Source organism: Podarcis raffonei, chromosome 14, assembly GCF_027172205.1.
Source record: "Podarcis raffonei isolate rPodRaf1 chromosome 14, rPodRaf1.pri, whole genome shotgun sequence".
NCBI classification, from domain to species: Eukaryota; Metazoa; Chordata; class Lepidosauria; order Squamata; family Lacertidae; genus Podarcis; species Podarcis raffonei.
In genome coordinates this window covers 38,539,647-38,565,642 of record NC_070615.1, presented here as the reverse complement: position 1 = coordinate 38,565,642, position 25,996 = coordinate 38,539,647, and the positions used below count along the sequence as shown (strand labels likewise).

At 44.5% G+C, this 25,996-nt stretch overlaps 2 protein-coding genes across 2 annotated transcripts; both read right to left on the bottom strand.

Moving 5' to 3' along the window:
• Positions 1-1,657: 1,657 nt before the first annotated feature.
• On the bottom strand, positions 1,658-17,349 carry RRN3 (RRN3 homolog, RNA polymerase I transcription factor). Its single transcript, XM_053364018.1, has 18 exons — positions 17,135-17,349; positions 15,652-15,754; positions 15,186-15,242; positions 13,459-13,548; positions 13,235-13,364; positions 13,048-13,104; positions 12,113-12,176; positions 11,127-11,196; positions 10,449-10,547; positions 9,701-9,781; positions 8,670-8,787; positions 7,905-8,035; positions 7,307-7,437; positions 5,342-5,526; positions 4,584-4,692; positions 4,025-4,177; positions 3,218-3,305; positions 1,658-2,060 (listed from the first exon to the last, which is right to left on the bottom strand). Exons 2-18 carry the CDS (start codon positions 15,742-15,744, stop codon positions 1,917-1,919), a joined length of 1,800 nt encoding a protein of 599 aa, XP_053219993.1. The 5' UTR covers positions 15,745-15,754; positions 17,135-17,349; the 3' UTR covers positions 1,658-1,916.
• Positions 17,350-19,831: 2,482 nt separating this feature from the next.
• LOC128401245 (transmembrane protein 238-like) lies at positions 19,832-25,791 on the bottom strand. The gene is made up of 2 exons (XM_053364022.1): positions 24,569-25,791; positions 19,832-20,973 (listed from the first exon to the last, which is right to left on the bottom strand). Exon 1 carries the CDS (start codon positions 25,347-25,349, stop codon positions 24,645-24,647), a length of 705 nt encoding a protein of 234 aa, XP_053219997.1. The 5' UTR covers positions 25,350-25,791; the 3' UTR covers positions 19,832-20,973; positions 24,569-24,644.
• Between the last annotated feature and the right edge of the window lie 205 nt (positions 25,792-25,996).

Here is a 25,996-nt window from a genome sequence, read left to right as displayed (position 1 = left end):
GCTCTTGGCTCTTGCCGCTCAGCTCACCGCCCTTCTCTTGCATTGATATTTGGGGCAGCAGCCAGCTGTACTCATAGGAAGAGCATGGAAATGGGCAGAAGCAGGAACAAAAGCCTCCTGACTTGGTCGTCGTCGTCCCCCCACACACACAACTGATGTTCGGAAAAAAGAACTTGGGCAACCTCTTGAGTGCAATTCTCTTCCTAGGAACGGAGGTGCTGGAGAAATGCTGTCCAATCCTAACCAGTAGATGACCAGGGACCAGGAGCTGGAGTTCAGGAGAAGAGAGGAAGTCGCTCTCCTGTGTGAACTAACACAAGGGGCTGCTGCTGCTGCTGCTGTTCGGATGATCTGCAGCCCCAGGAGGTGTGACTTTATCATGTATATGACTATCTGCCTGCTTAACTGTGTAAGTTTAATAAATTGGAATTATATAACCTGTAAGTGTGAGAAGGAAATGGATTAAGAATCGAAGTGGTGGGGCATAGCAATTAACAATAATTTTGGGTTTGGGTGCCTGAAGGAGGGCTGTAGGGTGGGGAGGGGGCTGCTGGGACCAAAAAGCTCAGCATTAGGAAGAGCTGCCATAGGCATCGTGGGATGAGCATTTTCATCTCTACCTACATTCTTTTTTAAAGAAAAAAATCCCAGTTGAACTATATAGTAAAGCTGCAACATAAGCTCCCTTTACATACACGGTTGCAACCAGAAGTGGTTGGGTTGTTGTTTTTTTCTGGGGGGGGGGTGTCAAATAAAAAATAAATAAATGGGAGAGTGGAGGAAGTCCGCCATTCCTGGCTTGGTATTTATTCTCTCTCCGCCCCCCGCCCCCAATGTACCCAGTGGGTTTTCTTGTTTACCAGGCGCTGGAAAGGTTGTAGGACGACTCTGGAAAGCTCCCAGAACCTTCATGTCTTCTCCCCTGAGGTGGATAAGCAGCCCTCCACCTTGCGGGGTCTAGGGATTCCAAACTTTGCACACAGGTCCCTGGACCTGAACCCATAAGTAAGTTGGAGGGGTTTTGGGGTCCAATGTGCTATGTCTTTGTGCAGAGCTTTTGCATCCGGCTATCCTTACACATGAAACATACCCCTAGCACAATATGGAATCCAGATCCAGCCTATCAACGAAACTTGTAAATGGAACTATGCATGGTTGCCATATAATCCATGGTGAACTTAAAACTTTGGGCGGCGCTAGTTTTCTAGAGAGAAAGGTGCCGGAACTCTCCACGAATGCCCCCCTTGTTCTCTTTTAATGGCAATGGTGCCCACCTGAGAGGTGCCGGAACTGAGTTCTGGCAAGTTCCAGCTGGGAGGGAAAGCTCTGACTTTGGGAATTGAGGATTATCTGCACAGATGAGTTCCAAGATGGTGGCGCGTTCATACGCTGCGGCTCTGAGCCTTCATACAGAAGGTTGCAGGATCCACTCTTGGCATCTATAGGTTGGGCTGGAAACCCTAGAAAACTATTACCACTCAGTGTAGGCAAGACTGAGCTAGATGGTCTGACTCAGTATAAAAAAAGCACCAGTTTTCGTATTATATTTTCCATGCTTTGGCAAACGCTTAGTTCCAAAACTTGGAATGGAGCTCTTTGCTGCTGGGGCAGGACATAGTCAAAAGCTTGGCTGGGCATCCAAGAACTAGCAACACACTTCTCTGATTCATAGTCTTTCATATATTTAATACATTAGATGAGCCATTGCAAATCAAAAGGAAATTGTTAAATTCATACAGCTTACAAAATGAAGTGAACACACCCCAGTTGAAAGTTATCCACACGCTTGTTTCAGTTTTGCTTTCAGTATTGTTCCAAGAAATCGGTTTAGGAACTGTGCAAATAAACAAAAGGGTCTCTATCAGAACGATTGTCCCAACGACTTTGTATATGCTCTTGGAAAGTCACAGCAGCATCTATAGCGATGGAACTGGCAGTGACCCTATGCAGTTTTCTGAACTCTGAAGTGTAGAGTCAAAGGAGCCTGATGTCAGTCCACCAATGCCATCATTTTGAGGAGTTTCGCCTTTCAGAAAGTCATCTTCCTCTTCACCTTTGCTCTGCACACACACAAAAAGGAAACGGAAGTGCTTTTCACTTGATTTCAGGAAAGAAGATACAGCAACAGGTTAAGAGAGCAATGGGAGGAACCTCCCCATTTCCTCCAGGAACCGTACCCTAGTTTTCATAGCCTTCACCACAAAGCCCGCTACCACGTGAGAAATCCGTGGATCGGCGTCCACCAGTAAAAACTTCACTTGGTCCTCAGGGTTGGCTATTGATTTGGGAATAGTTTGTAACATCGCATCCCTGAAGGCCGAATAGATGGGACAATACAACATGTAATGGGTGAGATCCTCTTTGGTTCTCATATGACAAGGACATATACGCTGCTCTACTGGGATTTTTGCATATCTGCCTGACAAATAGGCCGTAGGAATGGTTTGAAAACGGGCCATGGTGAAAGCTCTCCGAAGGGTGGGGTTGGTGATATTCGCCAAGTAATTGGCGCAGGTTTTGACTGATTTCAGTCGGGGAAACCAGTGGGAGAACCCTGGGTTCTGTATTTTTGTAATATCTAACAGAGCGTCTCTCTCCAGGATCCATTCCCGAACTTTGTCCGGGCTCCACAGTTTGAGAATATTAAACTCCGGTAGGGTGTATCTAACCAGGATCTCAGATAGGTTTTGACGCCAAGTGGTGTTCTTTTGAAGAGATACAAAGGCTTGTTTGGCCAATAAGGTGTTTGAAGTGTTTGCAAGGTTGATGTAAAATCGTAGGAATCTTAAGTGGGCCCTGGCAGACACAGAGGGTAATCCAACTTCCACCCTCAAGAAAGCTGCTGGTGTTCCTTGAGGAAGGCCTAGAATCCTCTTGAGGTAATAATTTTGCAAAATTTCAAGCCGTTCCAACAGTCTCTGGTTCCACCCCCAGAGTTCTATCCCATATAACATCTGGGGAATAGCTTTCCCAACAAAAGCTCTTAATGCTGGGATCACCAATTGTCCTCCCCGGGTATGGAAGAAACTAAGCAGGACACCAATTGTTCTTCGTGTTAGGATGGTTACAACCTTAAAGGAAATTCACTTGATTTGTTGTTTCACTCCGCTATCTAGACTCAGGATTTTGTACCAGACCAAAAAACACGGGAACAAACATACTCCAAGGCAAGGCATCACATCAGAACTAAAGGCAGTGTTTGAATAAAATTGCTCACCTCATTAATGGAGTCTGTAGCCTCTATGAGGTCTTCAGAACACTCCTCTTCCCAAAACTGATACAATGGGTTGATTATGTTCTTTGATCTGCAAAAGGCATGAGATAAAGAGAGTAGAAGAAAGCAGATACATGTGCTGATCACAAGGCCATTCCAATGCCATCCAGATTCCCCTACAGTGGAAGAAGCTGTCCTTCAATGGGTTAGTTACCCCAATGCAATAGGACAAAGTCAATTTAATGGCCATTCTATATAGTAAAAAGTCTTCCTCCAATTGGCTAGCTCTGAGGCCAGGTGGCCACGCCAATGCTTTCTAGACTTGTCCTCCCCTCTGGCTGAAAAGGACATGGAAATTTTAATAATGAAACCATCCTACATGCCAATAGCAAACTCAGTTTGAGCAGCCAAAACAACACTTTGTATGAATGAGAGGGGAGGCATCAACAAGCTCAGAGGTTTCAAAAGTAAAAAATGGAACAAGCACCAAGAGGAAATGAGAACCCCACAAACAGTGTAACTGGTACTGAGGAAGGACTCTTTCCCCCCCCCCCCCCACAATCCTATGCTGGTGCTGCACCACCAAAGTATCCAGCTGGACACAGCTGCACAAGATTGGCATAACACAGTTCCTCCCCACCCAGATCGCCACAACACTACTGCATCAAGAACTTGTAATGGGAAACGAAAAGCAAAATACAGCCTGTAAACCTGAGCTGAAAACAGTAAGGAGTGCTTTGCTTGGAAGTGCCAAACGGCCTCTTTCCATAGTAAGTAAAAGAAGGTTCGCTGATGTCTGGAATTAGATACCTTTTGAGAATATAAGGGTCAAACGGGAAATAGCTGTCAAGGGGGTTTGTGCAAGTCTCAACAGAGTCACCCCCACAGCTGCTTCTTACAACTGGCAAAACTTGCCGCCTGTTCCTCTCGATGATGGTGTCACAAAATGCGATTTGGTATTTCCTGGAAGAGAGCAAAAATGGCTGGCTGAAGTTTCTCTTTTAAGAAGAGATATGCAGCCACAAAAACAAGCGCACCAAAAACAGCTAAGCCCCTTTCTATTGGCTCAGGTGGGACCCAATCACATCTGGCTTCTCCCCTCCCTGTACAGGCACTCCCACAATGAGGGACGAAAATTGCATATATTGGGAGCACCCTGGAGGGGTAGCAGGGCTTGCACAGCTGAGATGCTGGGCAGGGGGTTGAATTTACTGTCACAATTCGGCCTTCCAACCTACAAGCATTGTCCAAACAAGCAGAACACACATCTGCAAGGGCCTATTATTAGAAAACAGAAACATATTTTGACATCTATATTTCTGTATTAACAATATTCAAGAGAGCTTTTTTTTTTTTTTAAGACACTTACCTGGTAATGGCAGCAAAGAAATTCACAATGGAAGGCAAGCTGACCTTCAGGGGATTTAGCTGGCACATCACAATGCGTTCAAGGTTTAAGCTCTGCAGGAAAGCCAAACCTTCAAAACAAAACGAGCAAAGAACATTTAGCACTTGGGAAAGCAAAAACTGTTTAGCCGGTATGCAATTTTCACAATGCACATGAGGCTCGGAGCTGCTTTGAATGCTACAGGAGAAAAGTGTTTGTTACTAAAAGCTGCACACATGCAACAAGAAGGCACGGTCAGGCCTGGCTTCCTGGCAGATAAAACATACAGCATGCATGCTACTAAATGCTTTAAATGCATTGAATAGGAATGTCTAAAACAGTGTCCAGTGGAGATGGTGTTATCTGGTGGGTCAAAGGAAAGTTAGGAACACAGAAAGCTGTCATGCCAAGGCAGACCATTACTCAGTATTCTCCACAGATGGCCAGTAGCTCTCCTGGGTTTCAGGGTCTCAGCCCTACTTGGAGATGCTCTACCACTGAGCTATGCCCCTCCTAATTCAATTGAATTAACTCCAGTTCAGAAGAGGAATCTTCTAAATGCTCTTCCACCCAGTATTTGTTCTGCTCTGTAAACTTATTCATGGCTCCCCAACTGAGAACGCCAAAGATGTGCCCAAGTACTAATGAGAACAGTCCCCATGCAGCTGCTTCTCGCTGTGATCCATTCAGCTATTAAACTGCCAAATTCTGCCTGAGCTGTGTTTTTCCCATATACACACCTTTCTTTAGGTTTCCGTCCACTATTTGCTTGTGACGAAATATGATCACGTAGAACACAGCCTGGCAGGCGGCATAAAAGGGCCCGTGAAGAGTGATGTCGCAAAAGGCTTTCGCCCCTGTGCCTTGGTTGTCGATGTACACGTGCAGCCAGTTGACCAGCAAGTCCAGGCAGGTTTTCACTGTACTGCAATGGGACCAAAGAAAAAAAGCCTAATTAAGGGCAGCTGTCCCGCATTTCACAAGTGAGTTGGTAGCTACCATTTGGGACAAGGTGCAACGAGGCAACTACATTCTTGTTAGCAGTTCAGGCTTGGTCACAAAGCCAAAAATGCATCTGGGCGTGCCAAAAGCATTCCATCTTTTTGCAAAACAAAACCAGTATTTGGAAATCAGCTGAAAGGACTCCAGCTACAGAGCAGAGCAATAAGGGAATTGAAGCAAACTAGAAAGGGTGAATGGCAGTAGCTGAAGTCCAGGTGAAGACTGAAGGCTTAAGGTGTATACAATGATGCACCTGAAGTGAGGGAAGCAGATAAGTAAATACAGTCATACCTCATGTTACGTTTGATTCATGTTACGTTCTGTCGGGATACGCCCTGCGGCGACCTGGAAGTACTGGAAAGGGTTACTTCCGGGTTTCGCCGCTAACACATGCGCAGACGCGCAAAATGACATCACACGCATGCGCAGAAGTGGCGAATCACAACCCATGCGTGCGCAGACGCACCGCTGCGGGTTGCACTATTTTCATGTTGCAAACGGGCCTCTGGAACGGATCCCGTTCACAGCCAGAGGTGCCACTGTACCAGAACACTGATGTAAGATTCAGAGCAAACAGAAGGAAGTACAGTGGTACCTCGGGTTACATACGCTTCAGGTTACATATGCTTCAGGTAACCCGCTAACCCAGAAATATTACCTTGGGTTAAGAACTTTGCTTCAGGATGAGAACAGAAATCGTGCAGCAGCAGCACAGCTGTAGCAGGAGGCCCCATTAGCTAAAGTGGTGCTTCAGGTTAAGAACAGACCTCCAGAACGAATTAAGTTCTTAACCCGAGGTACCACTGTACTTCTTTCACACAGTGCATCATTAAAGGAGTTCGATCCTATAAGATGGTAGTGATGGACAGCTTTAAAAGAGGATTCCACATATTCAAGGAGAAGGCTGTCAAATTTCTACAAGCCATGCTCTCCTTCCACTGCCACGGCCAAGATGCCTCTGAAGACCAGCTCCTGGGAATTGCAAGCGGGGAGTGTGCTGTTGTGCTCAGGTCCCGCCTGGGGGCTTCCCACAGGTTGAGCAAAGCGAGAACATGATACTGAACTAGATGGCTTTTGGCCTAATGCAGGAGGGCTTCTCATGTTTTTGCACAGACAAGTCAGAGCAAGGGCTGACTTGAAGAAGGGCTTAAGACAAAATTCCTTGTGTGGTTCTGGATATCAGAGTCTTGACCACCAGATGCCAGAAAAGAAGCTTGGTTATGGGGACCTCTCTACCTATAATGCTAGTCAAGACTTAGCTCAGGGGTAGGTAACCTGTGGCTCTCGGGATGTTCTGGGACACTCCATCTCCCTTTGCATTCTACTGCCCCAGGCAGCTGCCTGCACGGCAGAATGGGACACCAAAAATAGGAAACACTTAGCAGTCCAGGATAAGCTAGTCCTTGGGAAAGGTATGTAAGCTCAGTAGTAGAGCATCTGCTTTGCATGCAGAAGATCCCAGATTCAATCCCTGGCATCTCCAGGTCAGGCTGGGAATGTTCCCCACCCAAAACCCTGGAGAGCTGCTGCCAGTCAGAGTAGACAATACTGAGCCAAATGGGCCATTGGTCTGACAGTGTAAGGCAGCTTCCTATGACAGCTGAGTCTCCATCGCATGAGCTCCTCCACTGCACTCAATTCCACATATATAGCCTTCCACAGCAGATCAGTAACTACAAAAAGGAAGTTGGTAGGCTACTTACACAACCGGAACAAACTTTGCCCGTGCCAAAAAGCTGCCGGTGTAATTGGCAGCAGCCTGCCTGATCACGGCCGGAGTATTTGGATTACGAAGCATTTTCCAAAGATGCTCCGCAAAGGCTTCTGCAATCCCCTGTAAGACAGAGTCACACGTGGCAAGACATCAAATGCTGTGGAAACTAAATCCATGGACTCTATTTGCAGGCATCAATTACTTCTGGGAGTAGGGGTGAGGAACATGTAGCCCTCCAGATCGGCTCCAACTTCCATCAGTCCCAGTCAGCACGCCCAATGATCAGGGATGAGGGGAGATGTGAGTCCAGTAACATTTGAAAGTCCACCCTGACTTCAGGGAGATACCCAGCAAATAGGGACCTTTTTGGCAGTGAAAGCAATCAACATGCCTGCGTATGTTGGAAGTAGTGTCCTTTCTCAGATCTTGCTCACCAAGAAGACTGCGGATGCTTTTAGCTCCAACCCCCAAGGCCTAGGCCACAGTTCCTTGCACCCCCCCCCCACACATTTAGGGGATCTGGGATGGCTCCCCATATCAATACGTGGGAGCAAAGCACAGCAAGAGAGGCAACTAACTATACGCACCAGTTTGAAGCTAGAGAGGTAGAACATGATGTACTGCACGTGACATGAGCCATGGGTCGGCAAAATGAGCTTATCAAACACTGTCACCAGATCCCGATACAAATCCTTGGTGTTGCCAATATCAAGCTTCCCTGAGAACAAAAAAAAATTCTGTTACCGCAGCATCGTACCAAGAAACAGCATGCCTATTTTTCATGTTTACAATAATGTTTTTCAAATCAAGATTTTGTTGGCCAACCAAATGCAGGTTATAGCAAAAAACAAACAAACAAAAGAAAAGCAAGCAATTTTAGCAAGCAAGCAGTGGCAGTAAATATAAACGTATGCAATAAAACACATGTAATACACAAAACCATACACATATATCAGGTTGCAAAGCTGGTCTCATGGGTTTTCCCAAGTTGGGAAGGTTTCACAGCACACACAGCTGTATTGAACATAACAGGCTTAGCCAAATTTGATTTTGTTGATGTCACTAAGAGTGGCAATCGGCTCTAAAAAAATATTTACCGGTAAATATTTTGCCTAAAAAAACACTGATAAAACTCCACATGGTTAATCTCATCTGGCATAACTTTCTCCTGCCCTTAATACAAACATCTACACACAGGCCTGTCTTGCTTCCTCTTACCCACTTTAAGCCTGCAGCTCTGTATTCAGGAATCTCCTGCTAGGTTGTCCCACAGATTATTTCTATCATCTCTGCTGCCTCCTCACTATTGATCTCAAAGAAATAATTTAAGCACATTGTGCAGGGGTAATTACCGTTCACATGGCAGATATCTTTAATGTATGAAAACAAGACAATCATCAGGATGTCTAGGCGCTCTGCAACTGGGTGAGCCATCACCTCATTCTTCTCCGGGTTTTCTCCATCTTCATCCTATTAAAATAAAAGGACTGAATAAAGAGTACTGAATTCTGGTAACGTCTGGAAAATCACCATTGTGGAGAAGCTTATGTATCAAATGTACATCATCAACAACATTAAGGGGGAAGTAAAACAGGATGCCTTCTGTTCAGAAGGGAGGTTTATTTTTCTTGCTAATGAGAAAAATTCAGGCAAATGTGTCTTCATCTAAATTATACACAAAGTAGTGAGAATTTCAGAAAACATCAAAAACAGATGTTATATATATTAACTACAGCAAGGATATTTATTATTTGCTAAACCATGGAAGCAAAGCCAGGTTCTGAGAAAGCAAAAATTAATTAAAAATATATGGGAAAAGCTGGAATTTATAAAGTTAACAAGGATGGTACATCCATATAAAATTGTGAGAAAACTGGTAAATGGAATTCAACAATCAAATACACACACACACACACACTATGTATGTATGAAATAGGTATAACATTCAGGTTCATATTGTTTCCTGCTATAAAGGAAATATAAGCAAATATTTAAACATTTGATATTGAAATTTTTTTAGAGATAATTTGAACATTTATTAAAAGTAGACTGACATTCAACCTATATTTTTGAAAGTGCTACAAAAAATAATTGTCAAAGGTTTCATTATCAAGATATTGTAAGAATACTGAAAGGCTTATATAATAGGATGTGTTGCATTATATAACATTCTTACTAATATTTGTATTATCATGTATTATTCGTATTACCAAGAACATGGATTCCCCCAAAGAATCCTGGGATCATGATTTGCTAAGGGTGCTGGGAACTGTAGCTCAGTAAGGGGGTAAACTACAGTTCCCAGGATTCTTGGAGGGAAACCATGTGCTTTGCACGTATGGCTCGGATGTGACCCATTGCACTGCTCAATAAGCACACTTGCCATGTCAAAGAGTCCTTCTTCAGCAGCCCCTTCGCTCTCATCCTCTTCAGCAGCTTCAATCTCTTTTCTCGGAGCGCTCACCTGTTGTAAGGAGTAAGGATACTGAACATTTCTAAAGGCGTTTGATACGCGTGCAAATGAAGGCACACAACAATTCTTAAAACTTAGATGTCCCGCCCCCAGCTGAAAAGGTAACGAGTTGGATTGAAATATTACCAAATGCCACATTTATATCCTGCCTTAATTGCAAGGAGCTCAAGGCAGCACACATAGGGGAGAATACTCCATTGTGCAAGCAGAAATCCTCGCGCTGATGAAACTTTCAAAAAATCGTAGAATTGTAGAGTTGGAAGGGACCCCAAGCAATGCAGGGATCTCAAGTGCATGCAGAGCTACTTTGGACACAACCCCTATAATTTACTTTCCCACCCAGGAACAGGGCAAAAGCAGGCTATCCATTAAAGCCAGTCTAATAAAACCATCTATACAACCATCTCTTTTGTCCACTTTTTATAAACACTGACCTGGAGATGGTATGGACCAGGCATAGGCAAACTCGGCCCTCCAGATGTTTTGGGACTACAACTCCCATGATCCCTAGCTAGCAAGACCAGTGGTCAGGGATGATGGGAATTGCAGTCCGAAAACATCTGGAGGGCCGAGTTTGCCTATGCCTTCCTTTTCTAACATGTAATACAAAATAAAGGTGAAAGAATTAAGTCTTTTACGAACCACACTCTATACTTACATCGATCTTTAATACCCTTTCAATAACCAGCTCCAGAATGTCATGCCTCAGAGCTGGGATATATCCGCTGATTCGTAGCATGTTATGCACGTAGCACTGCTGCAATGGAATTCCCCCACAAAAATGATAAATTAAAAAACATATACAAAAAATGTTCTTCTTGTATAGAAAACCATTTGAGTACTAAGACTCACAAGCCTCTTCAATTTGTAGTTTAAACACACTGCAGATTGGATTTTCTCAAGGTGGGCCTTTGTTTTTCAGTTTCATACTGCTTGAGCTTCAGCAATATAGGTTTGGGTCAGGGATTTTTTTATGGTGTAAGGCACCACACAATAGAAGGGACCACAGCTCGTGTTTTGCATGAAAGAGGTTCCAGGTTCAATCCCTGCCAATATTCACAGTTAAAAGGAAATCGGGCAAAGGGAGATAGGAAAACAAAACAGCCAAAGCAGAAAATCCCTGGTGAGATGGAAAGACGAAGAAGGCATTAACACCTGAAGGAACAAAAAAGCTTCTTCATGCTGACAGTTCTTTATGCTCATCCTGTATCTGCACCATCAAGGTCTGTGGATGCTCAACTTCTGCCACTTTTATTTCAAGAGGGTCATTAACAATAGCACTGACGCAAGACACACAAAGGAAAATCCCATTTTAAACTGAAGGCTGATTACTCACCAGGGTTCTTTCTGATTTGTTAACAAAGGGAAATTTGTCAACGAGCACCGGCATGAGAAACTGCGGTGTCCTGCAATGCAAGTGTAAAGAAGCTTCAAAATAAGTGTGAACACAGGACAGCCCATTAAACAATCTCAGCAAACGAAACATTTCAGGAGCTGAATGATGAAAGTCTCATAAAAAAGAGGCACAGGCATTGATTTCACAATACTGTTTTCCACCCAAGTTTGAGATAGATTTCTTAACATAAATATAGGTCTACTTAAGGAAAGTAAACAGTAATGCTATAAATAAGATTACTGGGCTATCGTGCACATATTATCTCTCAGTGGAGCAATTACAATTTAATCCGTTTATTAAATAAATTATTAATTTCATTTATTGACTGTTTTTAATTGGTTACATCTAGTTTATCAGGAAAAATAAGAAACAAGCCCCAACAGCACAGTGTACACATGCAAAGTCTTTAGTCTTTTAAAAGACTCATTGGAAACTCAAGATGGAGAATTAGATCTGTCTTCAGGGAAGAATAATCACACATGCGGTTAATCGAGAGTAATTTATTCCCTACCAAGATAGTTACTTCGCAATCATACTCCACCTAAAATCATGCACTGAAATGGGGGGGGGGATACACTTTATACATTAAGCAATTTAATTGAAAATACAAATTATTATGATAATTCAGTAGCACCCTAAACACAGGACTAAGGCTTCTCTTTCTTACAACCTTTCACACGTCATACCGTAAGCGATTACAACAGTAATACAGAGGAACCAATCTAGGGGAAAACATAATTTGAGGGCTGCTAAACATATTTATATGAATTAATACCACTGACCTATTTTGAACTGCAGAATATTATCAATTTAGGTAGCTTTGTCACTTGAAGTTAATATGCAAGATGTGTGATTGTGTTTCAGCTAGCAGGTAGAAAAGGCTATGAATTAACTTAGGGGATGTACCAAATCAATTATGTACTTACAAAGGGACGTATTTTGCAATTGTTTGCAGTGCTCTATGGCAAGTGTCAAAGCCTTCGGTAACATCTGCAAGAATTGAACATCATCAAGCATGTACGTTAATCCAGAAGTTTTTCTTATATAGATTTTCATGTTATATTTTATGGGAGCACTTCCTTAATCACTTAAGGTAGATAGATTTGGTGCAATTATATTGTTTAAACCAAGCATAGGCAAACTCGGCCCTCCAGATGTTTTGGGACTACAACTCCCATCATCCCTAGCTAACAGGACTAGTGGTCAGGGATGATGGAAGTTGTAGTCCCAAAACATCTGGAGGGCCAAGAGTGCCTATGCCTGGTTTAGACTCTATATCTAATGTATGTGAGTGGCAGGGCTGGGCGATAACTGGTTTTCATCATTGTGATATATCACCTGCTACATATCATAATATACTGATATATCAAGATGTCTGAAATAAAAATGGAGCTATGTAGAGACATTAACTGGCTTCACGGTTTCCCCCACATTGTGATTTTTGCATAGCACACATACAGTACACATCATGATTTGCGATATATCACCAGGTCAAAAATTATGAAACCGAAATCATGATATGGACTTCAAACCGGTTTTGGACAATATATTGATATATTACACAGCCCTAGTGAGTGGCAACGGCTGCTAGCTTAGATAGCTTTTAAATCGAATTAGGTAAATTCAGGGAGGCTCCTGCTGTATGCAACCTCCAAGTTTCATTCAATGGAAAGCCACAAATATCAGAGAGAACTAGATTTCACCCTTAACCTTAACACTAGAAGCACCAGTGTAGTAAAATGGAAATAATATGGAACACAGGAAGCTGCCTTATACTGAGTCAGCTTACACTGACTGGCAGCAGCTCTCCCAAGATTTTGTGCTAACATAACTGACCATTAGACATGAAATGGCTACTCACTTTCATCATCATCTGAATCCGAAATCTCCACATCGTTCTCTTGTATGGTTATTCGAGCTAGGTGGAAACAGCATTATTCTATTATTATACACTTCACGTGAGAATCTGATTGCCAAACTTAAGTTCGAAATGAAAATGACCACCTGGTCAACAATACAAGGCAGAAGAAAAGAAACCCAAAACTCACGCGGTACAAAGTGCGAGACAATCATTGCAAGACATGGTCTAAGGTAGATCGTCTGTGCTGACACCAAGTTGCTCAGGAAAGCCAAATACTCTTCCACCACAGGCTGGCTCCTTTTCAGCCACTGCACCCTCTGCAAAGTTACACATATGCTTAAGTTTGAATGCACGTTGCACAGACTGAATCAAGACCAAGTACAGCAAACATTAGAAATGGCACACTCTTACCAATAAGATGCTGACTAGTTGTTCAAACTCCTTGGTCAAGAGTGTAACGGAAGACCGAAACTCACCCAGCCAGTTTATAATCTGGTCATCCTGCAAACAGAACCAATTTCTCTTTAATAGTCTGAACTTTATAAGGTGTGTAAAAAACAACGACAACCTATTAGTAACGGGGGTATTTTTTTCAAAACTGAGTTAATCCAACAGAAGGGCTATTAGCTTCCACATATCACTCATTACTGGGAGTGTGATGCCACCCTCTAGTGTGATGAGCGACCAGTCTTCCTCTCTAGTTTGAAGCTGGAGAGTGTGCAGGGTTCATCTATGCAGTTAAGTAGTGATCCTAACCCCACCCCAGCTCTAAGGCTGGCAGGAAGGCCAGGAACTCTGTAGCAGTTGTGTGGCTAAGGTGTCCAGGGCACCTCCGGATGACCCCTGCTCCCACCCACCTCTCCTGCGCGAAAGGCAACTGAATAGTGGGCTAGGATGGCAGCTGCCACACAGAGGCACTTCCGGGTAGACTTTCCTGTAATGAAGGTAGAATGGAGTGGGGTGCCTCTTGGGCTGTTCTTGGGCAGTGGCCAGGCCAGGAGGGAAGGATGGCAACATGGCAACCAGCAGGGCCAGAAAAAAACCTGCTGGGAACCCATGATAGCAATTGCAGAGATAAAGGATAGGGCCTACTTGGAAGTGGCTCCTTAATTACAGAACCCCCTCCCTCCATATGCTGTCAATTATGATGATTTTGAAGTACACTCAAGTCTGTTTTCCAGAGCTTTTATTAACTTGTTAGTGATTTTTCATCATTTAATGACTTACAATGGATCTTGAGGTTTCGGCTGCTGTTTTGTTACTGGTTCTGGTATACGTAGTAAATTTTACACTGAAAAACTGAGTGAACTTTTCTTTTTTTGTAGATACATAGTTGACCTTAGAATTACTTAAAAGTTAAATTTCTGTTCACGTGAATGAGTTGGCAGAGGGGGCAGGGAAGCCAGACACAATAACACTGCCTTCACATCAGTCAAAAAACAGACATATTGCTGGTGGTACTGGGTGATTTCCCCTAAGTCAGATTTAGAACTGAGCTCTTAAAAATAGGGGAAACAGCTGAGTTCTTTTGAACCCAACTGTGTGCATATTTCAGACCCTGTTATGCCTCCAGTAATATCACTGGAAGCACAACAAGGCCTGATCCCTCTCTCAATGAGCCCCCAACAACCCCATTCCTTATCTTTGTTGCTGCTCTGCCAATGGAAGCATAGATGGTCTCTTTTGCCCCATCCCTCTTTGACACCAGACACAAAGATTCAAGAAGCAATGGGTAACATACAGAGCCAGCAGCACTGAGCAAACCACATTACCTAGCATTGCTTGTGTCTGACATGCCGCATGACAGGCATTGAAAGGATTGTGCACAACCCCCCTCCACTCCTCTAGTGTCAGAACAATTACAAGGGTAAAGGTGGGAGTGAGCTAGGGATAGAGGGAAGCCATAAGTTCCTATGTAGCTTAGATTTTATCCAAGTCTCTGGGCTTGTAAGGCTTCCTTGAAATCAAGTCTAGCATTACACGCCTGTATTCTAAGCTGTGGTCAGATCTGTTACTGATTATCCTAGTTATAATCATAAATGGTACACAAAACTGCAACAATTCATTTTGGTTCATTTTTTTCTTACATTTAAGAAGTCATGCAGAGCACTGAAATACTTGGATGAAAAAATCCTTACTTTTAAGTCTGGATCTAACAGCTGATGCTTCAACAAATCAAATTCAGTTGTCTCACCCTTCAAAACAAAAACATGAATGAAGTTGTACCCTAACAAATCATGCAGCCTTGCATCAAAGCTTATTCGATCCCTATTGAAAATAAATAGAGAGACACATTGGGTATATTACTGTTTCAAAGCATAAAAGCAATTAATAGAGGTTCTCTTCTCTCTCTTTTTGCAACATATGTTACTAACTTTACTGTAGCTCCCCAAAACCTTTTTTTTCAGATTTAGTGACTATATCTTGTTTTCCTTTCACTTCTTTTGGTGAAAATAACTAAGATACTGCCAGAGACAGTGGGAGTATACAGCTAAAAGACAATCTCTTAAGGCCAAACTTGCATTTTTCATTAAAAAAAAAAAGCAACAACCACCTTTCAATAGAGTCAGAAAATACAAAAGATGAGACAGATAACCATACTACCTTTTGGTATTTTAGAAGGATGTCTGTCAACGTCCCACCAAATCTGACTGTTTTCCTCGGTGGAGATTTTAGAAACTCATCTGCAGCCAACATGTCAGCAGTCCTAGGCAGAATAAAATATATGAATGAACACAGTAAGCCAATGCTTGAAAGTGTGTGTGAGAAACCAGCAAGGAATGAATACGTGTGTGTGTGTGTGTGTGTGTGTGTGTGTGTTAAACTCCATACAAGCAAGTGTTCTGAACACACTTCCAATGTTGAATTGCAATTTCAATTTATTCCTTATGTTGATATCCCACTTTACCTCCAAAGAGAATTAATGTGGCATTGATTGATTGCATTTATATTAAACCATTCCTCCAAGGATCTCAAGGTGGTGATGTGCATGACCCTCCCCTGTTTACAGCTAAAGAGTGTCAGGATAGGTCCATATATCCTCTTGGCCATTTAAGCTCCCAGGGTCAGTGAAGACCTGTCACTGCCGTCGCAGCCTAGCCTACCTCACAGTGCTGTTGCAAGGAGATAAAATGTAGGTTTGGTAAAAGGATGGTAAAAAAAAAAAGCCACACCCCAAGTCTTATGAGGAACAGTTGAGGGAATTGGGTGTGTTTAGCCTGGTAAAGAGGAGACTGAGGGTAGATATGATAGCCACCTTCAAATACAGTACAGTGGTACCTCTGGTTACATGCTTCAGGTTACAGACTCCGTTAACCCAGAAATAGTACCTCGGGTTAAGAACTTTGCTTCAGGATGAGAACAGAAACTGTGCGGCGGCAGCGGGAGGCCCCACTAACTAAAGTGGTACCTCAGGTTAAGAACAGTTTCAGGTTCCTCTGGAATGAATTAAGTTCTTAACCCGAGGTACCACTGTATCTAAACGACTGTCACATGGAAGATGGAGCAAGCTTGTTTTCTCCTGCTCTGGAGGACAGGATTCAAGTTACAAGAAAGCAGAAAACATCAGGAAGAACTTTATGACAGTGAGAGCCGTTTGACAGCGGAACAGACTCCTAGAAGAAGGTGGATTCTCCTTCCTTGGAGGGTCTTAAGCAGATGTTGGATGGTTACCTGTCAAATATGCTTTAGTTTATCCAGATAAACTTTCAAAGCATGCCTCAAAGCACGCTGTTTTCTTTTACACAACCTTCCCAAATTCCTGCATTGCAGGGCATTGGAACAGATGACTCTCGGGCTCCCTTCCAACAATTCCATGATTCTTCGGAGATTCCGAGGATTTCCACTGGGACATCCCTCCCCACGCCCCTAAATCTGCCCTAGGGGATCCCACCTAAAAGTAGACTTAGGGAGCAGGAGAAACTTCCCACTGCGTCAGCAGCAGAAGTCCTTGTGCTGACAGGACACGTTGGTGGAATACGATTTGGAGCAGCTTTTTGGAGACGCAGGAGGCAAACACGATGCAGTCAATGAGCTTCCCCCCCAGCGCACCTCCCTCCCACCCTGGCAGCCTCCACCTCACCCTCACCTGCGCTTCGCCGAGGCCTGACTCAGGGGCTCAGCCTGCCGCCCAGCCCGCGGGGCCGCCGTTCTTCCTTCCCCCACGAAACCCACGAAGCCGCCGCTTCTTCCCTTTCCATCCTCCTCGTGCGCGCAGCCCAAAAGACGCGAGTCTTCCCCACGCAGCACAGCCAGCGCAGAAGTCTCCCTCGGACGTCCCCGGAAGTGAAACAAGAGGTGATTTCCGGGTCGGCGGGGGGGGGGCGGGCCTTCCGCAGTTTAAAGGGCCACCCGCAGGACCGAAGGCGCATCGGCACTTGTGGCTCTGCGTCCCGGAGCGGCTGGAAAGAGGCTCAGTCGAATGTGTAGGCGCCGCGGTATCTGGTAATACGGAGCCCGTGGTGGTTTGGACCGGCGGACTAAGAGCGGGGTTCGAATCCCCCGGCGGGTGACGTTGCCTCTCCGCTTGACCTGCCTCACAGGGTTGTTGTTCTTGTTGGGTGAGGATTCAAATGGGAGAGGGGGCAAAATTCTGGACTAAATCGCAGGAACATGTTCTGGTCTTCCCCGCAAAAAAACACAAAAAACCCCACTCTGGTTTATACGCGTGGAGTTCTGTCGATATGTATGTGATAAAAATCATTTTAAAAGAATTAATAAAAGTACTTTTTTATTTTGAAAAAACGGAGGTGGAGGGAGAAGCGTTGTTCGCTACCTTGAGCTCTTTGGCGGGGGGGGGGGGAAGGTGGGACGCGAATGGAATGATTTGTTTGTTCCGTACAACTGATATAGCACTTTGATTGTATAAAAAAAGACTCAAAGCAGTTTACAAAAGATAAAACGGTAGGATCAAGAAAGGTTCGCAAGCCTACTTTAAAACCTACAAGTTTTTTTTAAAAAAAAAATGCTACATCAGATTAAAACGACCTTCCTAAGCATCTGAGTAAGCTTGTCTAAGCAGGAATGCTTTTAGCAAGCACTGAAAAAGAGTACAGTGAAGCTGCCTCCTTGATCTCAATAGGCAGGGGGTTCCAAAGTGTAGGCGCTGCTACACTAGATCAAGTTCTTGCAAATGAGGGACAGGTATTATGCGGCGTCTGTAATAGTGCCAATTCCACCAATCGGGATGGGGTAAGGCGATCTCGTAGGGATGAAATAATGAAATACAAATAAATTCAGTGCAGTTCTGCATCGTATGTATGTCTACTTGGAAGTGCTGCCAAGATCTAGGATTTCATCCTTAGCCTAATAATAGATCCCTGCCTATTTCGGAACTGTGTGTGGCAGCACACATCCAATGTATGATTCCCTGTGTAACCTTTCACGTGATCTCTTTGTCGATTTAAACTCAAAGGGGGCACACTTCTGAACAGGTATGCATAAGACTGAATTCTTAATTATGCAAAATACACTATCTGTTTTGCAGTTTGTAAAAAAAATGACAGTATTTGAAGCTGGAGTGGCTTCAATACTTTTTCACAATTTAATTTTTGTTACGTTTTGCGGTTTATTTGATTTTCCAGTTAGGTTTTGGGTTGAACATGGCAGGAACCACAAGTAAAGGAACGTCTGTCTTAAAGGACGTGATCATGAATTATTTCCCTTACACGGGCTGCATATACACCATGCACGACTTCCCTCAAAGAATCCTGAGAACTGTAGTTTGCTAAGGGTGGTGCAGGTAATAGTAGCTCTGTGAGGGTAAAATATGCCAGTATTCCTCTGGGGGAAGCCATGTGCTGTAAATATATGGCATGCATGTGGCCATGGTCCCATTCTGCCCTGTTCAAAGCCAAATGAAAATGAAGGGGAATTCTGACCATGCTTCACATACAATTTCATGTGAAACCACTGTAAGATAGTAGCGAAGTGTTGTACTGAGGAGACCCAGGTTCAAATCTTCACTCACTGGTCGAACAATGGCTGGCCCTACCATTAGGCAAAATGAGGCAGCCACCGCAGGTGGATGCTATGGGGCAAAGATAAAAGTTGTATGAGCCATGTGGTGCACCCTGTGTCTTTTAAGCTTGCCTGTTGCTCTTAGGACTCTGCACCCACCAAAAGCACATGGTTCCTGGAATGTTGATTACTAGGGAATGGAGCATGAGAGGCAGGGGCTGCCAAATTTTAGCATCATATAGGTGCTGAATTTGAGCATCTGCACAGCAAGGCATTGAAGACATTGCTACATGCTACGACTTTCAGGCATAGGGGTCAAATGAAACCTGGATGGACATAGATAACATCAAACATGCCAAAGATAGAATTGACTTGAAGGGGATTGTGGGGTAGAGACTGTACAAATCCACCTTCTCAAACTAAAAAGACAAGTCCCCCCACAAATATCTGATCCTAGGAAGAAAAGGTGGGTGTGTATGAAGCAAGCATATTTCCAGTGGGTCTGCTAATGAAATCTTGCACACAGAGACACAAGCTCAACATGTCCCTTTCCCAAGTTTTGAAAATGTTTTGTTATGCAATGCTTTAGCTCTGTTGTGGACAAGTTAGTTAGTGGTACTTAGGAATGTGGCCCCAGAATCTATGAATAGATTCTGGGGCAGGCAAGTGAGCTGAAGGAGGTGAAAAAGGGAAACCTAAGAAGCTAGTAACAGTATATTTTTAGTAATGGAATGCCAGATTCTTGTTTGACGCAATATCTACTTTTCTCCTTGTTTAAAATAATCTCTGCCTGTTCCTTCATTCTATCAATTCAAATGTAAAGCAGAATCACAAAGAAAGACAACAATTTTTATTAACAACAATTTTGCCAGTAGCAGTATTGAATCAAGGTGGCAAAACTTAATTAAAATTTAATGAGGTAGGTAGAAACAGTAGACCTTCTAGTTGCCTTTGTCATACCAGCATTCTTTAGAAACATTTCTAGAATTATTATTATAATTTTTAAAAAATCAATGGCCAAGTTTCACCTATTTCACATTGTAGTAGAATCTAGTGCATTTCTATTTTTTCTCTAAGATGCAACATTTCTAATTCCAAGCCAATAAAAAAAGGGTGGGGGACCTGAGAATTTGGAAGACTGGACATTTCATTCAGTACATTTTACAGTATAAAAATCCACAAAATGACAAGGATGGATCCAAACTTAAGTTCACCCAACTAGGTCCCACTAAAAAACAGTAAGACAAGTCCCATTGGGTAGATCCAATGTCAGTCATATTCAGAGCAGACCCACTGAAATCAATGGACTTAAACCACTTGCCCATTGATTTCAATGGTTCTATTCTGAGTATACCTTAGTTGGATATCACCCATTGATTTCAAAGAGACCCAGGTTCAAACAACCTAACCCAAGTTAAGTCTTGGGATCCAACCCACTTCAACAATCATTCATAAAGCTCCCTTCACCAACGGATCTTAAGAGCATTCATATAAATAAGACATGTCATGCATTTAAGGCACTTTTGAGGACTTCTAAACCCTGCTTTCAGGGTGTCAAAACTACTTCTCCAAGATCTTAGTCCTGTGAATACTTCCACATAGAAGTTTTAGTCAGTAGCGCACAATTACAGTTTGAGGATCAATGCCCTTGTTTTAAGAGTAGGAATGTTATTCAGTTTATGGAAACATTAAAAAAAATATAAATCCTGTTGTCCTTAAGTAATTGTTAAGTTGAATAACTGAATATAAATCCTTTTACACTGCTTAAGATATAGGCAATGCTGTTTTCCAGCAGAAATTTGAAGCATAAATATTTGGCAGAAATGTGGTTTCATAACACAGTGCAGATTCCAAAGAGTTCACAGATGGTTCTATGTAGTTTTTCCAGCATCTGGTGACTAAGATGATGTCCACATTTGTTTTTCATCATAACTCACAGTAATAGTAAGTAACAGTCTTTGATAATTCCTGAAAGGAAAAACAAACAATGTAAATGAAATATTTTAAGTATCAGCCTTTTTGAAAATATAGGAAAATATTTCCTATCAAGAAAAACAATTATGGAATCAACAAAATATGCCCTGAAGAGTCTTCAAAGCATCTTAATTACCGGTAAGTCTGATTACACTGTCAGACTCAGATCAATGTATTATACATTTTTACCATTCCATGTAACTTAAGTATTTCTTATAATACTAATAGTGATGCTATTCTTAGAACATCAGTAAGCCAACTCTTCCATATCTCAAATCTTTCAGCGTGTGTATCCAATCCCATTCAACCTGATCACTTTCTTTTAGACTAGAGCTTATCTAACAGTGAGAACTGTTCTTTGATTAAAAAGCTACTATTCTTAGAGGACTACTTTTCACAAAACTCATTAGGTCAATAGTTTCAGCTCATTGGTATAAGAAAATCAAATTAATTATAAGATGAAAGTCAGTTTGTGTTCTGTATTGTACTTGCATATTTAGAGTGGTACAGATGTAATTAACTCTGGTTGTAGAAGTGGGAAATTATGCAATCACCCACTCCTTCCCTCTCTTCCTCTATCTTGTGTGAATTCCCTTATACCCGGATGTTCTGCATTAGACCATTGCCAATGCTGACTCAAGCTGCTTCTGATCTCCATGATGCAATTCTAGAAAGAAAACCAAGAAGCAAACTTAAAAACAAAGAAACTCGTGCACAAATCAAATGTCTTTTGAAATAAAGACTGGACTGTGCTCTTAAAAATAGGTATTAAGAAGGCACCACAGGTGTGGAAACTCTCTGCATCATGCTACCCCATATTTAACCTCACAAACGTGAGGGGTCTGGAACAGGACCGTTTTGCTCAAAACACAGGAAATGGGGAACCTATGGCACCTCCAGATGCTGTTGTACTCCAACTCTCCTCATTCCCAACCACTGGCCATGCTGATGGTGTGTGAAGGAGGAGGGTCCAACATCTGGAAGGTGACAGCTTCCCCATCCCTGCTTTAGAAATGTAACCAGCTAGTACCCAGAAGCTTATAGCCAACCAGTCTGATGAGTACTGGTGTAACATTAGGTCCTACACCCACTAAAAGCCAATCAGGTGCATTCTTCTGACACCATTAGCAGTTTCCCAAGTTATTTTCAACAGTAGCTTTGAAAATAGCATGCTGCAATAACTGATCCAAGGGGTTGCCAAGGAATCGAGTGGCACAGTCCCTGTGCTCCAGACAAGCCTAGAAAAAGCACTCTTCACCGTGACCAGAATATCCAGAGCAAGTTCAGTTCAAGGAGTACTCCCAACAGAAAGTTTAATCCATAACTCAATTCCACTCTAGAAGGGGTAGATCTCCTTGACTATGTGCCCCCCATCCCTATGTAGCATTAACATTTCCATCTGATCAAAATAAATAAATAAAATCTGGATTCAGTTTCAGTTTGCTAATCGTTATTTAGCCCCAAGTAAGCTCCAACATAAATTTGGAGCCATTACTGCTGCTTGAGTTTGAAGTTACTAGCATATTGATAGTGTACTGATCATCCATATAGTACCTCCCACTTGAACAACTGCCTCACATAAATACAAGTCTGTAAAGATTTAACACAGTGATAAAATAAGGATAAGATAAGGAGCATTGGGAAGCACCAAAATCATTTGTTTTCCTTTTCAATAAAACAATTTGGATCAGAAAAGAGGAAAAACCCTACAACTTTACTTAAACATTTAAGGTTTGTAGGAAATAATGTATACACATTCGTAATGAACTATGAATTATTACTTATCTTTAAGATAAGCAATTCATTAAGCTTGCTAAAGGACTCCACCAAGTACAGTCATCAAACGATCAATGGGAGGAGGCAGTGTCAGGTACGAAGTACTGACCTAAGTTATACTTGTTGGCATCTGTCTGTCTAGAGAGACAATGGAGTGCGCCTCTGGGGGTGAAGTCAAACCGCTGTGCTAGCAGCTCCAAAGCAGATTTTTCCCTTGTTTGAAACCTGAGAGCCAGTGTGGTATAACAGTTATAGTGTGCAAAACTAGGACTAGGGAGACGCCAGTTCAAATCCTCCACTCAGCCATTAAGCTCTCACTTGGCCCAGTCACTGCCTTGTTTTGAAACAAGTGACATGTACCGTATTTTTCGCACCATAGGACACACTTTTTCCCCTTCAAAAATGAAGGGGGAATGTGTGTGCATCCTATGGAGCGAAGACAGCATAGCCCCGCTTACCCTCTCCCAGCTAGAGAGGTGACACGCAGCTATTGCAGCAGCCTCTTTAGCCGTGCGCCATCTCTCCAGCCGGGAGAGCACGCGCGGGGCTAAAGAAGCCCCCCGCGACCCTCTCCTGGCTGGAGAGGTGACATGCGGCTATGGCAGGAGCCTCTATATCCGTGCGCCTTTGTGCTGCTCCCCGACCTGCTCTTTGGGGCTGGTGGTGGGCTTCCCCCCGCCAGCCCCAAAGAGCAGGTCGAAAGGAACCTGAAGCCTGGAGGGTGAGAGGGGTCGGTGCGCACCGACCCCTCTCGCTCTCCAGGCTTCCAAGGTAGCCGCCTGAAGGCGTCTGAACACACCTTAAACGGCACCTTGTTTTAGAGGGGGAAAACAAGAGGGGAAAAATTCTCTCCCTCTCTGCGCAGTGCCTCCTGCCGCTTCGCTGAAGGGGCGCTGGGCAGAGAGGGAGAGAATTGTTTTTCCTTGTTCTCTCCCCTCTAAAACAAGGTGCGTCCTATTGTCCGGTGCGCCCTATGGTGCGAAAAATACGGTAACCAAGGTTTATTGCTGGTTACAGCTCCTAGACGAATGCTTAACCATGAGCCCTGGTTCAGACAACATGCTAAGCCAAGTATCAGCCAGAGAGACTGCGGAAGAGCAAAGCCATGGTTTGTCTTAACAGGTTACCAGCAGTGCTCAGCCTGACCTACTTTACAGGGTTGTTGCGAGGACAATGATGTACTCTGGGTTGTATTCAATGTTATTCCTCCTCTTAGAAGACCCACTGAGATTAATGGACGTGACTAACTTGGCTCTATTAATTTCAGTGGATCTACTCTGAGTAAAAGTTAGTAAAATATTGTAACTCACTTTTCAGGAGGGAAAAAACCTCTTTACAAAGTGGCTCACAATCACAGTATCAAAACCATCCCTGACACCCTGCGGGGGTACCATACACATGGGCATAGCCAGGATTCATGTTTGGGGTGGGGAGGACACCCACCTGCCATCATCCTCTGTCTATCTAGAAGATTCGGAAATGTCTCACCAACAGTGGTTTTAAATTACTTTCTTTTGACCCCAAGTGATTGGTGGAAAAAAAATCTTTCTACAAGTTCCAAGTATTATTATTTTTGAGTTATTTACCTGGCTGTCGGGGGCGGGGAGCTATAGCTGCCCTCACCCACCCCACTTTTGATCTCCTTGGGGCTGGAAACGCAATATAGGAATGAATAAAGGCAGGCAGTTGGAGGAGGAGAGGCAAGACACACTTGTCCTAATGATGATGATAAGGACCATGCAGCTGCCATGAGCGAGTGGGGTCCTGCGGGCCCGTCGGGCGGCGCGTCCTCCTTCACCCCCCCGGCACTCACCTCGCCGACCCGGCCCGCCTCCCGGGCCTCGCCGTCCGTCCTCGCCTCGCCTGCTTCCTCCTCCTCCTCCTCCTCCTCAGGCCGCCTGCAGCTCCACCGAGCTGGATACCGTCGTGGCCACCGACGCCGACGCGGCGCTGGCGAAGTGAGCCCTCCTGACGGAGCCCGGCTGGCCCTCGGGGGTCCGGGAGAAGGCGGTGAAGGGCCCCGAGAAGCGCATGCTGAGGTTCCTGACAAGCCGGGCCAGGCCGTGGCCTGCGGGCGCCCCGACGGGCGCCGCCTTCTTCTTCTTGGTCGAGTGGCGCCGGAGCCCCACGTCGTCCTGCAGCTCGGCGGCGGGCACCTCCAGGTTGCCCACGTACCAGAAGACCCACCAGAGGAGGCTGAAGAAGATGCCCACGCCGCCGCCATAGATGAGCAGGTCGGCGAAGAAGACGTCGACGAAGACGCCCACCAGCAGGATGGCCAGGCCCACCGCGTCGAAGAGCAGCGCCATATAGAAGGCGCCCGCGCACCGGCCCAGCCCCCCGCCCAGCGAGGCCATGGGCGCCGACGCGGCGGGCAGAGAAGTGGCCGACTCCGGAGGGGAGCCGAAGGCGCTCGACAAGGAGACTGCGCTGGACCAAGGCGAGAGCAGCCCGTCCGAGGGGACGGCGCCGGGCACCTGGAGCACCTGGAGCGCCGCTGGCCCGCCCCGCGCACCCGAGGCCACACCTGCCGCCCCTGAGGGGGGCAAGCTCCCCGCCTGAGGCGGCGGCGCCTTCCCCAGCGCCACAGCCATGCTGGGCGAGCAGGAGAGAATCCCGCCTTACCTGAGGGACGGGGAAGGACACGCCCTCCTCCTCCTCGCACCTGGCGGGGCGGGGCGCGCGCACCTTGAGGAGGCGCGCGCGTCCCTCCCACCGCCGCCACCCCGACAGGTGTCCCCTCGTGGACTCTCTTTCCCAGACGCCTCAGGCGGTTCCCCATCGCTTTTCCTTCCCAACCCAAAGGGGAGAGAGCAGCACACTCGTGTGTGTTTGTGCAAAACGCACACCAGGGATAGCTCCGTCGGTGGAGTATGAGACTCGTGGTCTCGAGGGTTGTGGGACTGAGCATGACACGGGGCAGGGCCGGATTTAGGTTTGATGAAGCCCTGAGTTACTGAAGGTAATGGGGCCCTTTATATGTCCAGCTGTCCTTTGTCAACAACAAATTGTCGCTGTTTTTGTATTGAATATATGCTATATGGTAATTTATGGACCTAATAGGTATCTCAAGCCGTTTGCACAGGCAGAATGTAGGCACCCTATATATAGAAATGAGCAAATCAGTGATATTTTAGGGAGCAGGCTAGCAGGCGGAGGCATTTCTTACATCATAGGAGCCTACACAACACTGTTGCTGTATGTAGGTTTTATTTATTTTTTTAATCTTATATTTTGGAAA

Coding starts and splice junctions, on each gene's coding strand:
- RRN3 (XM_053364018.1), bottom strand. CDS start 15,744: ATGTTGGCTGCAGATGAGTTTCTAAAATCTCCACCGAGGAAAACAGTC. Junction 15,243..15,651: donor TCCTTCTAAAATACCAAAAG/GTAGTATGGTTA, acceptor TTTGTTTTGAAG/GGTGAGACAACTGAATTTGA. Junction 3,306..4,024: donor GACCCTTATATTCTCAAAAG/GTATCTAATTCC, acceptor TGCCTTTTGCAG/ATCAAAGAACATAATCAACC.
- LOC128401245 (XM_053364022.1), bottom strand. CDS start 25,349: ATGGCTGTGGCGCTGGGGAAGGCGCCGCCGCCTCAGGCGGGGAGCTTG.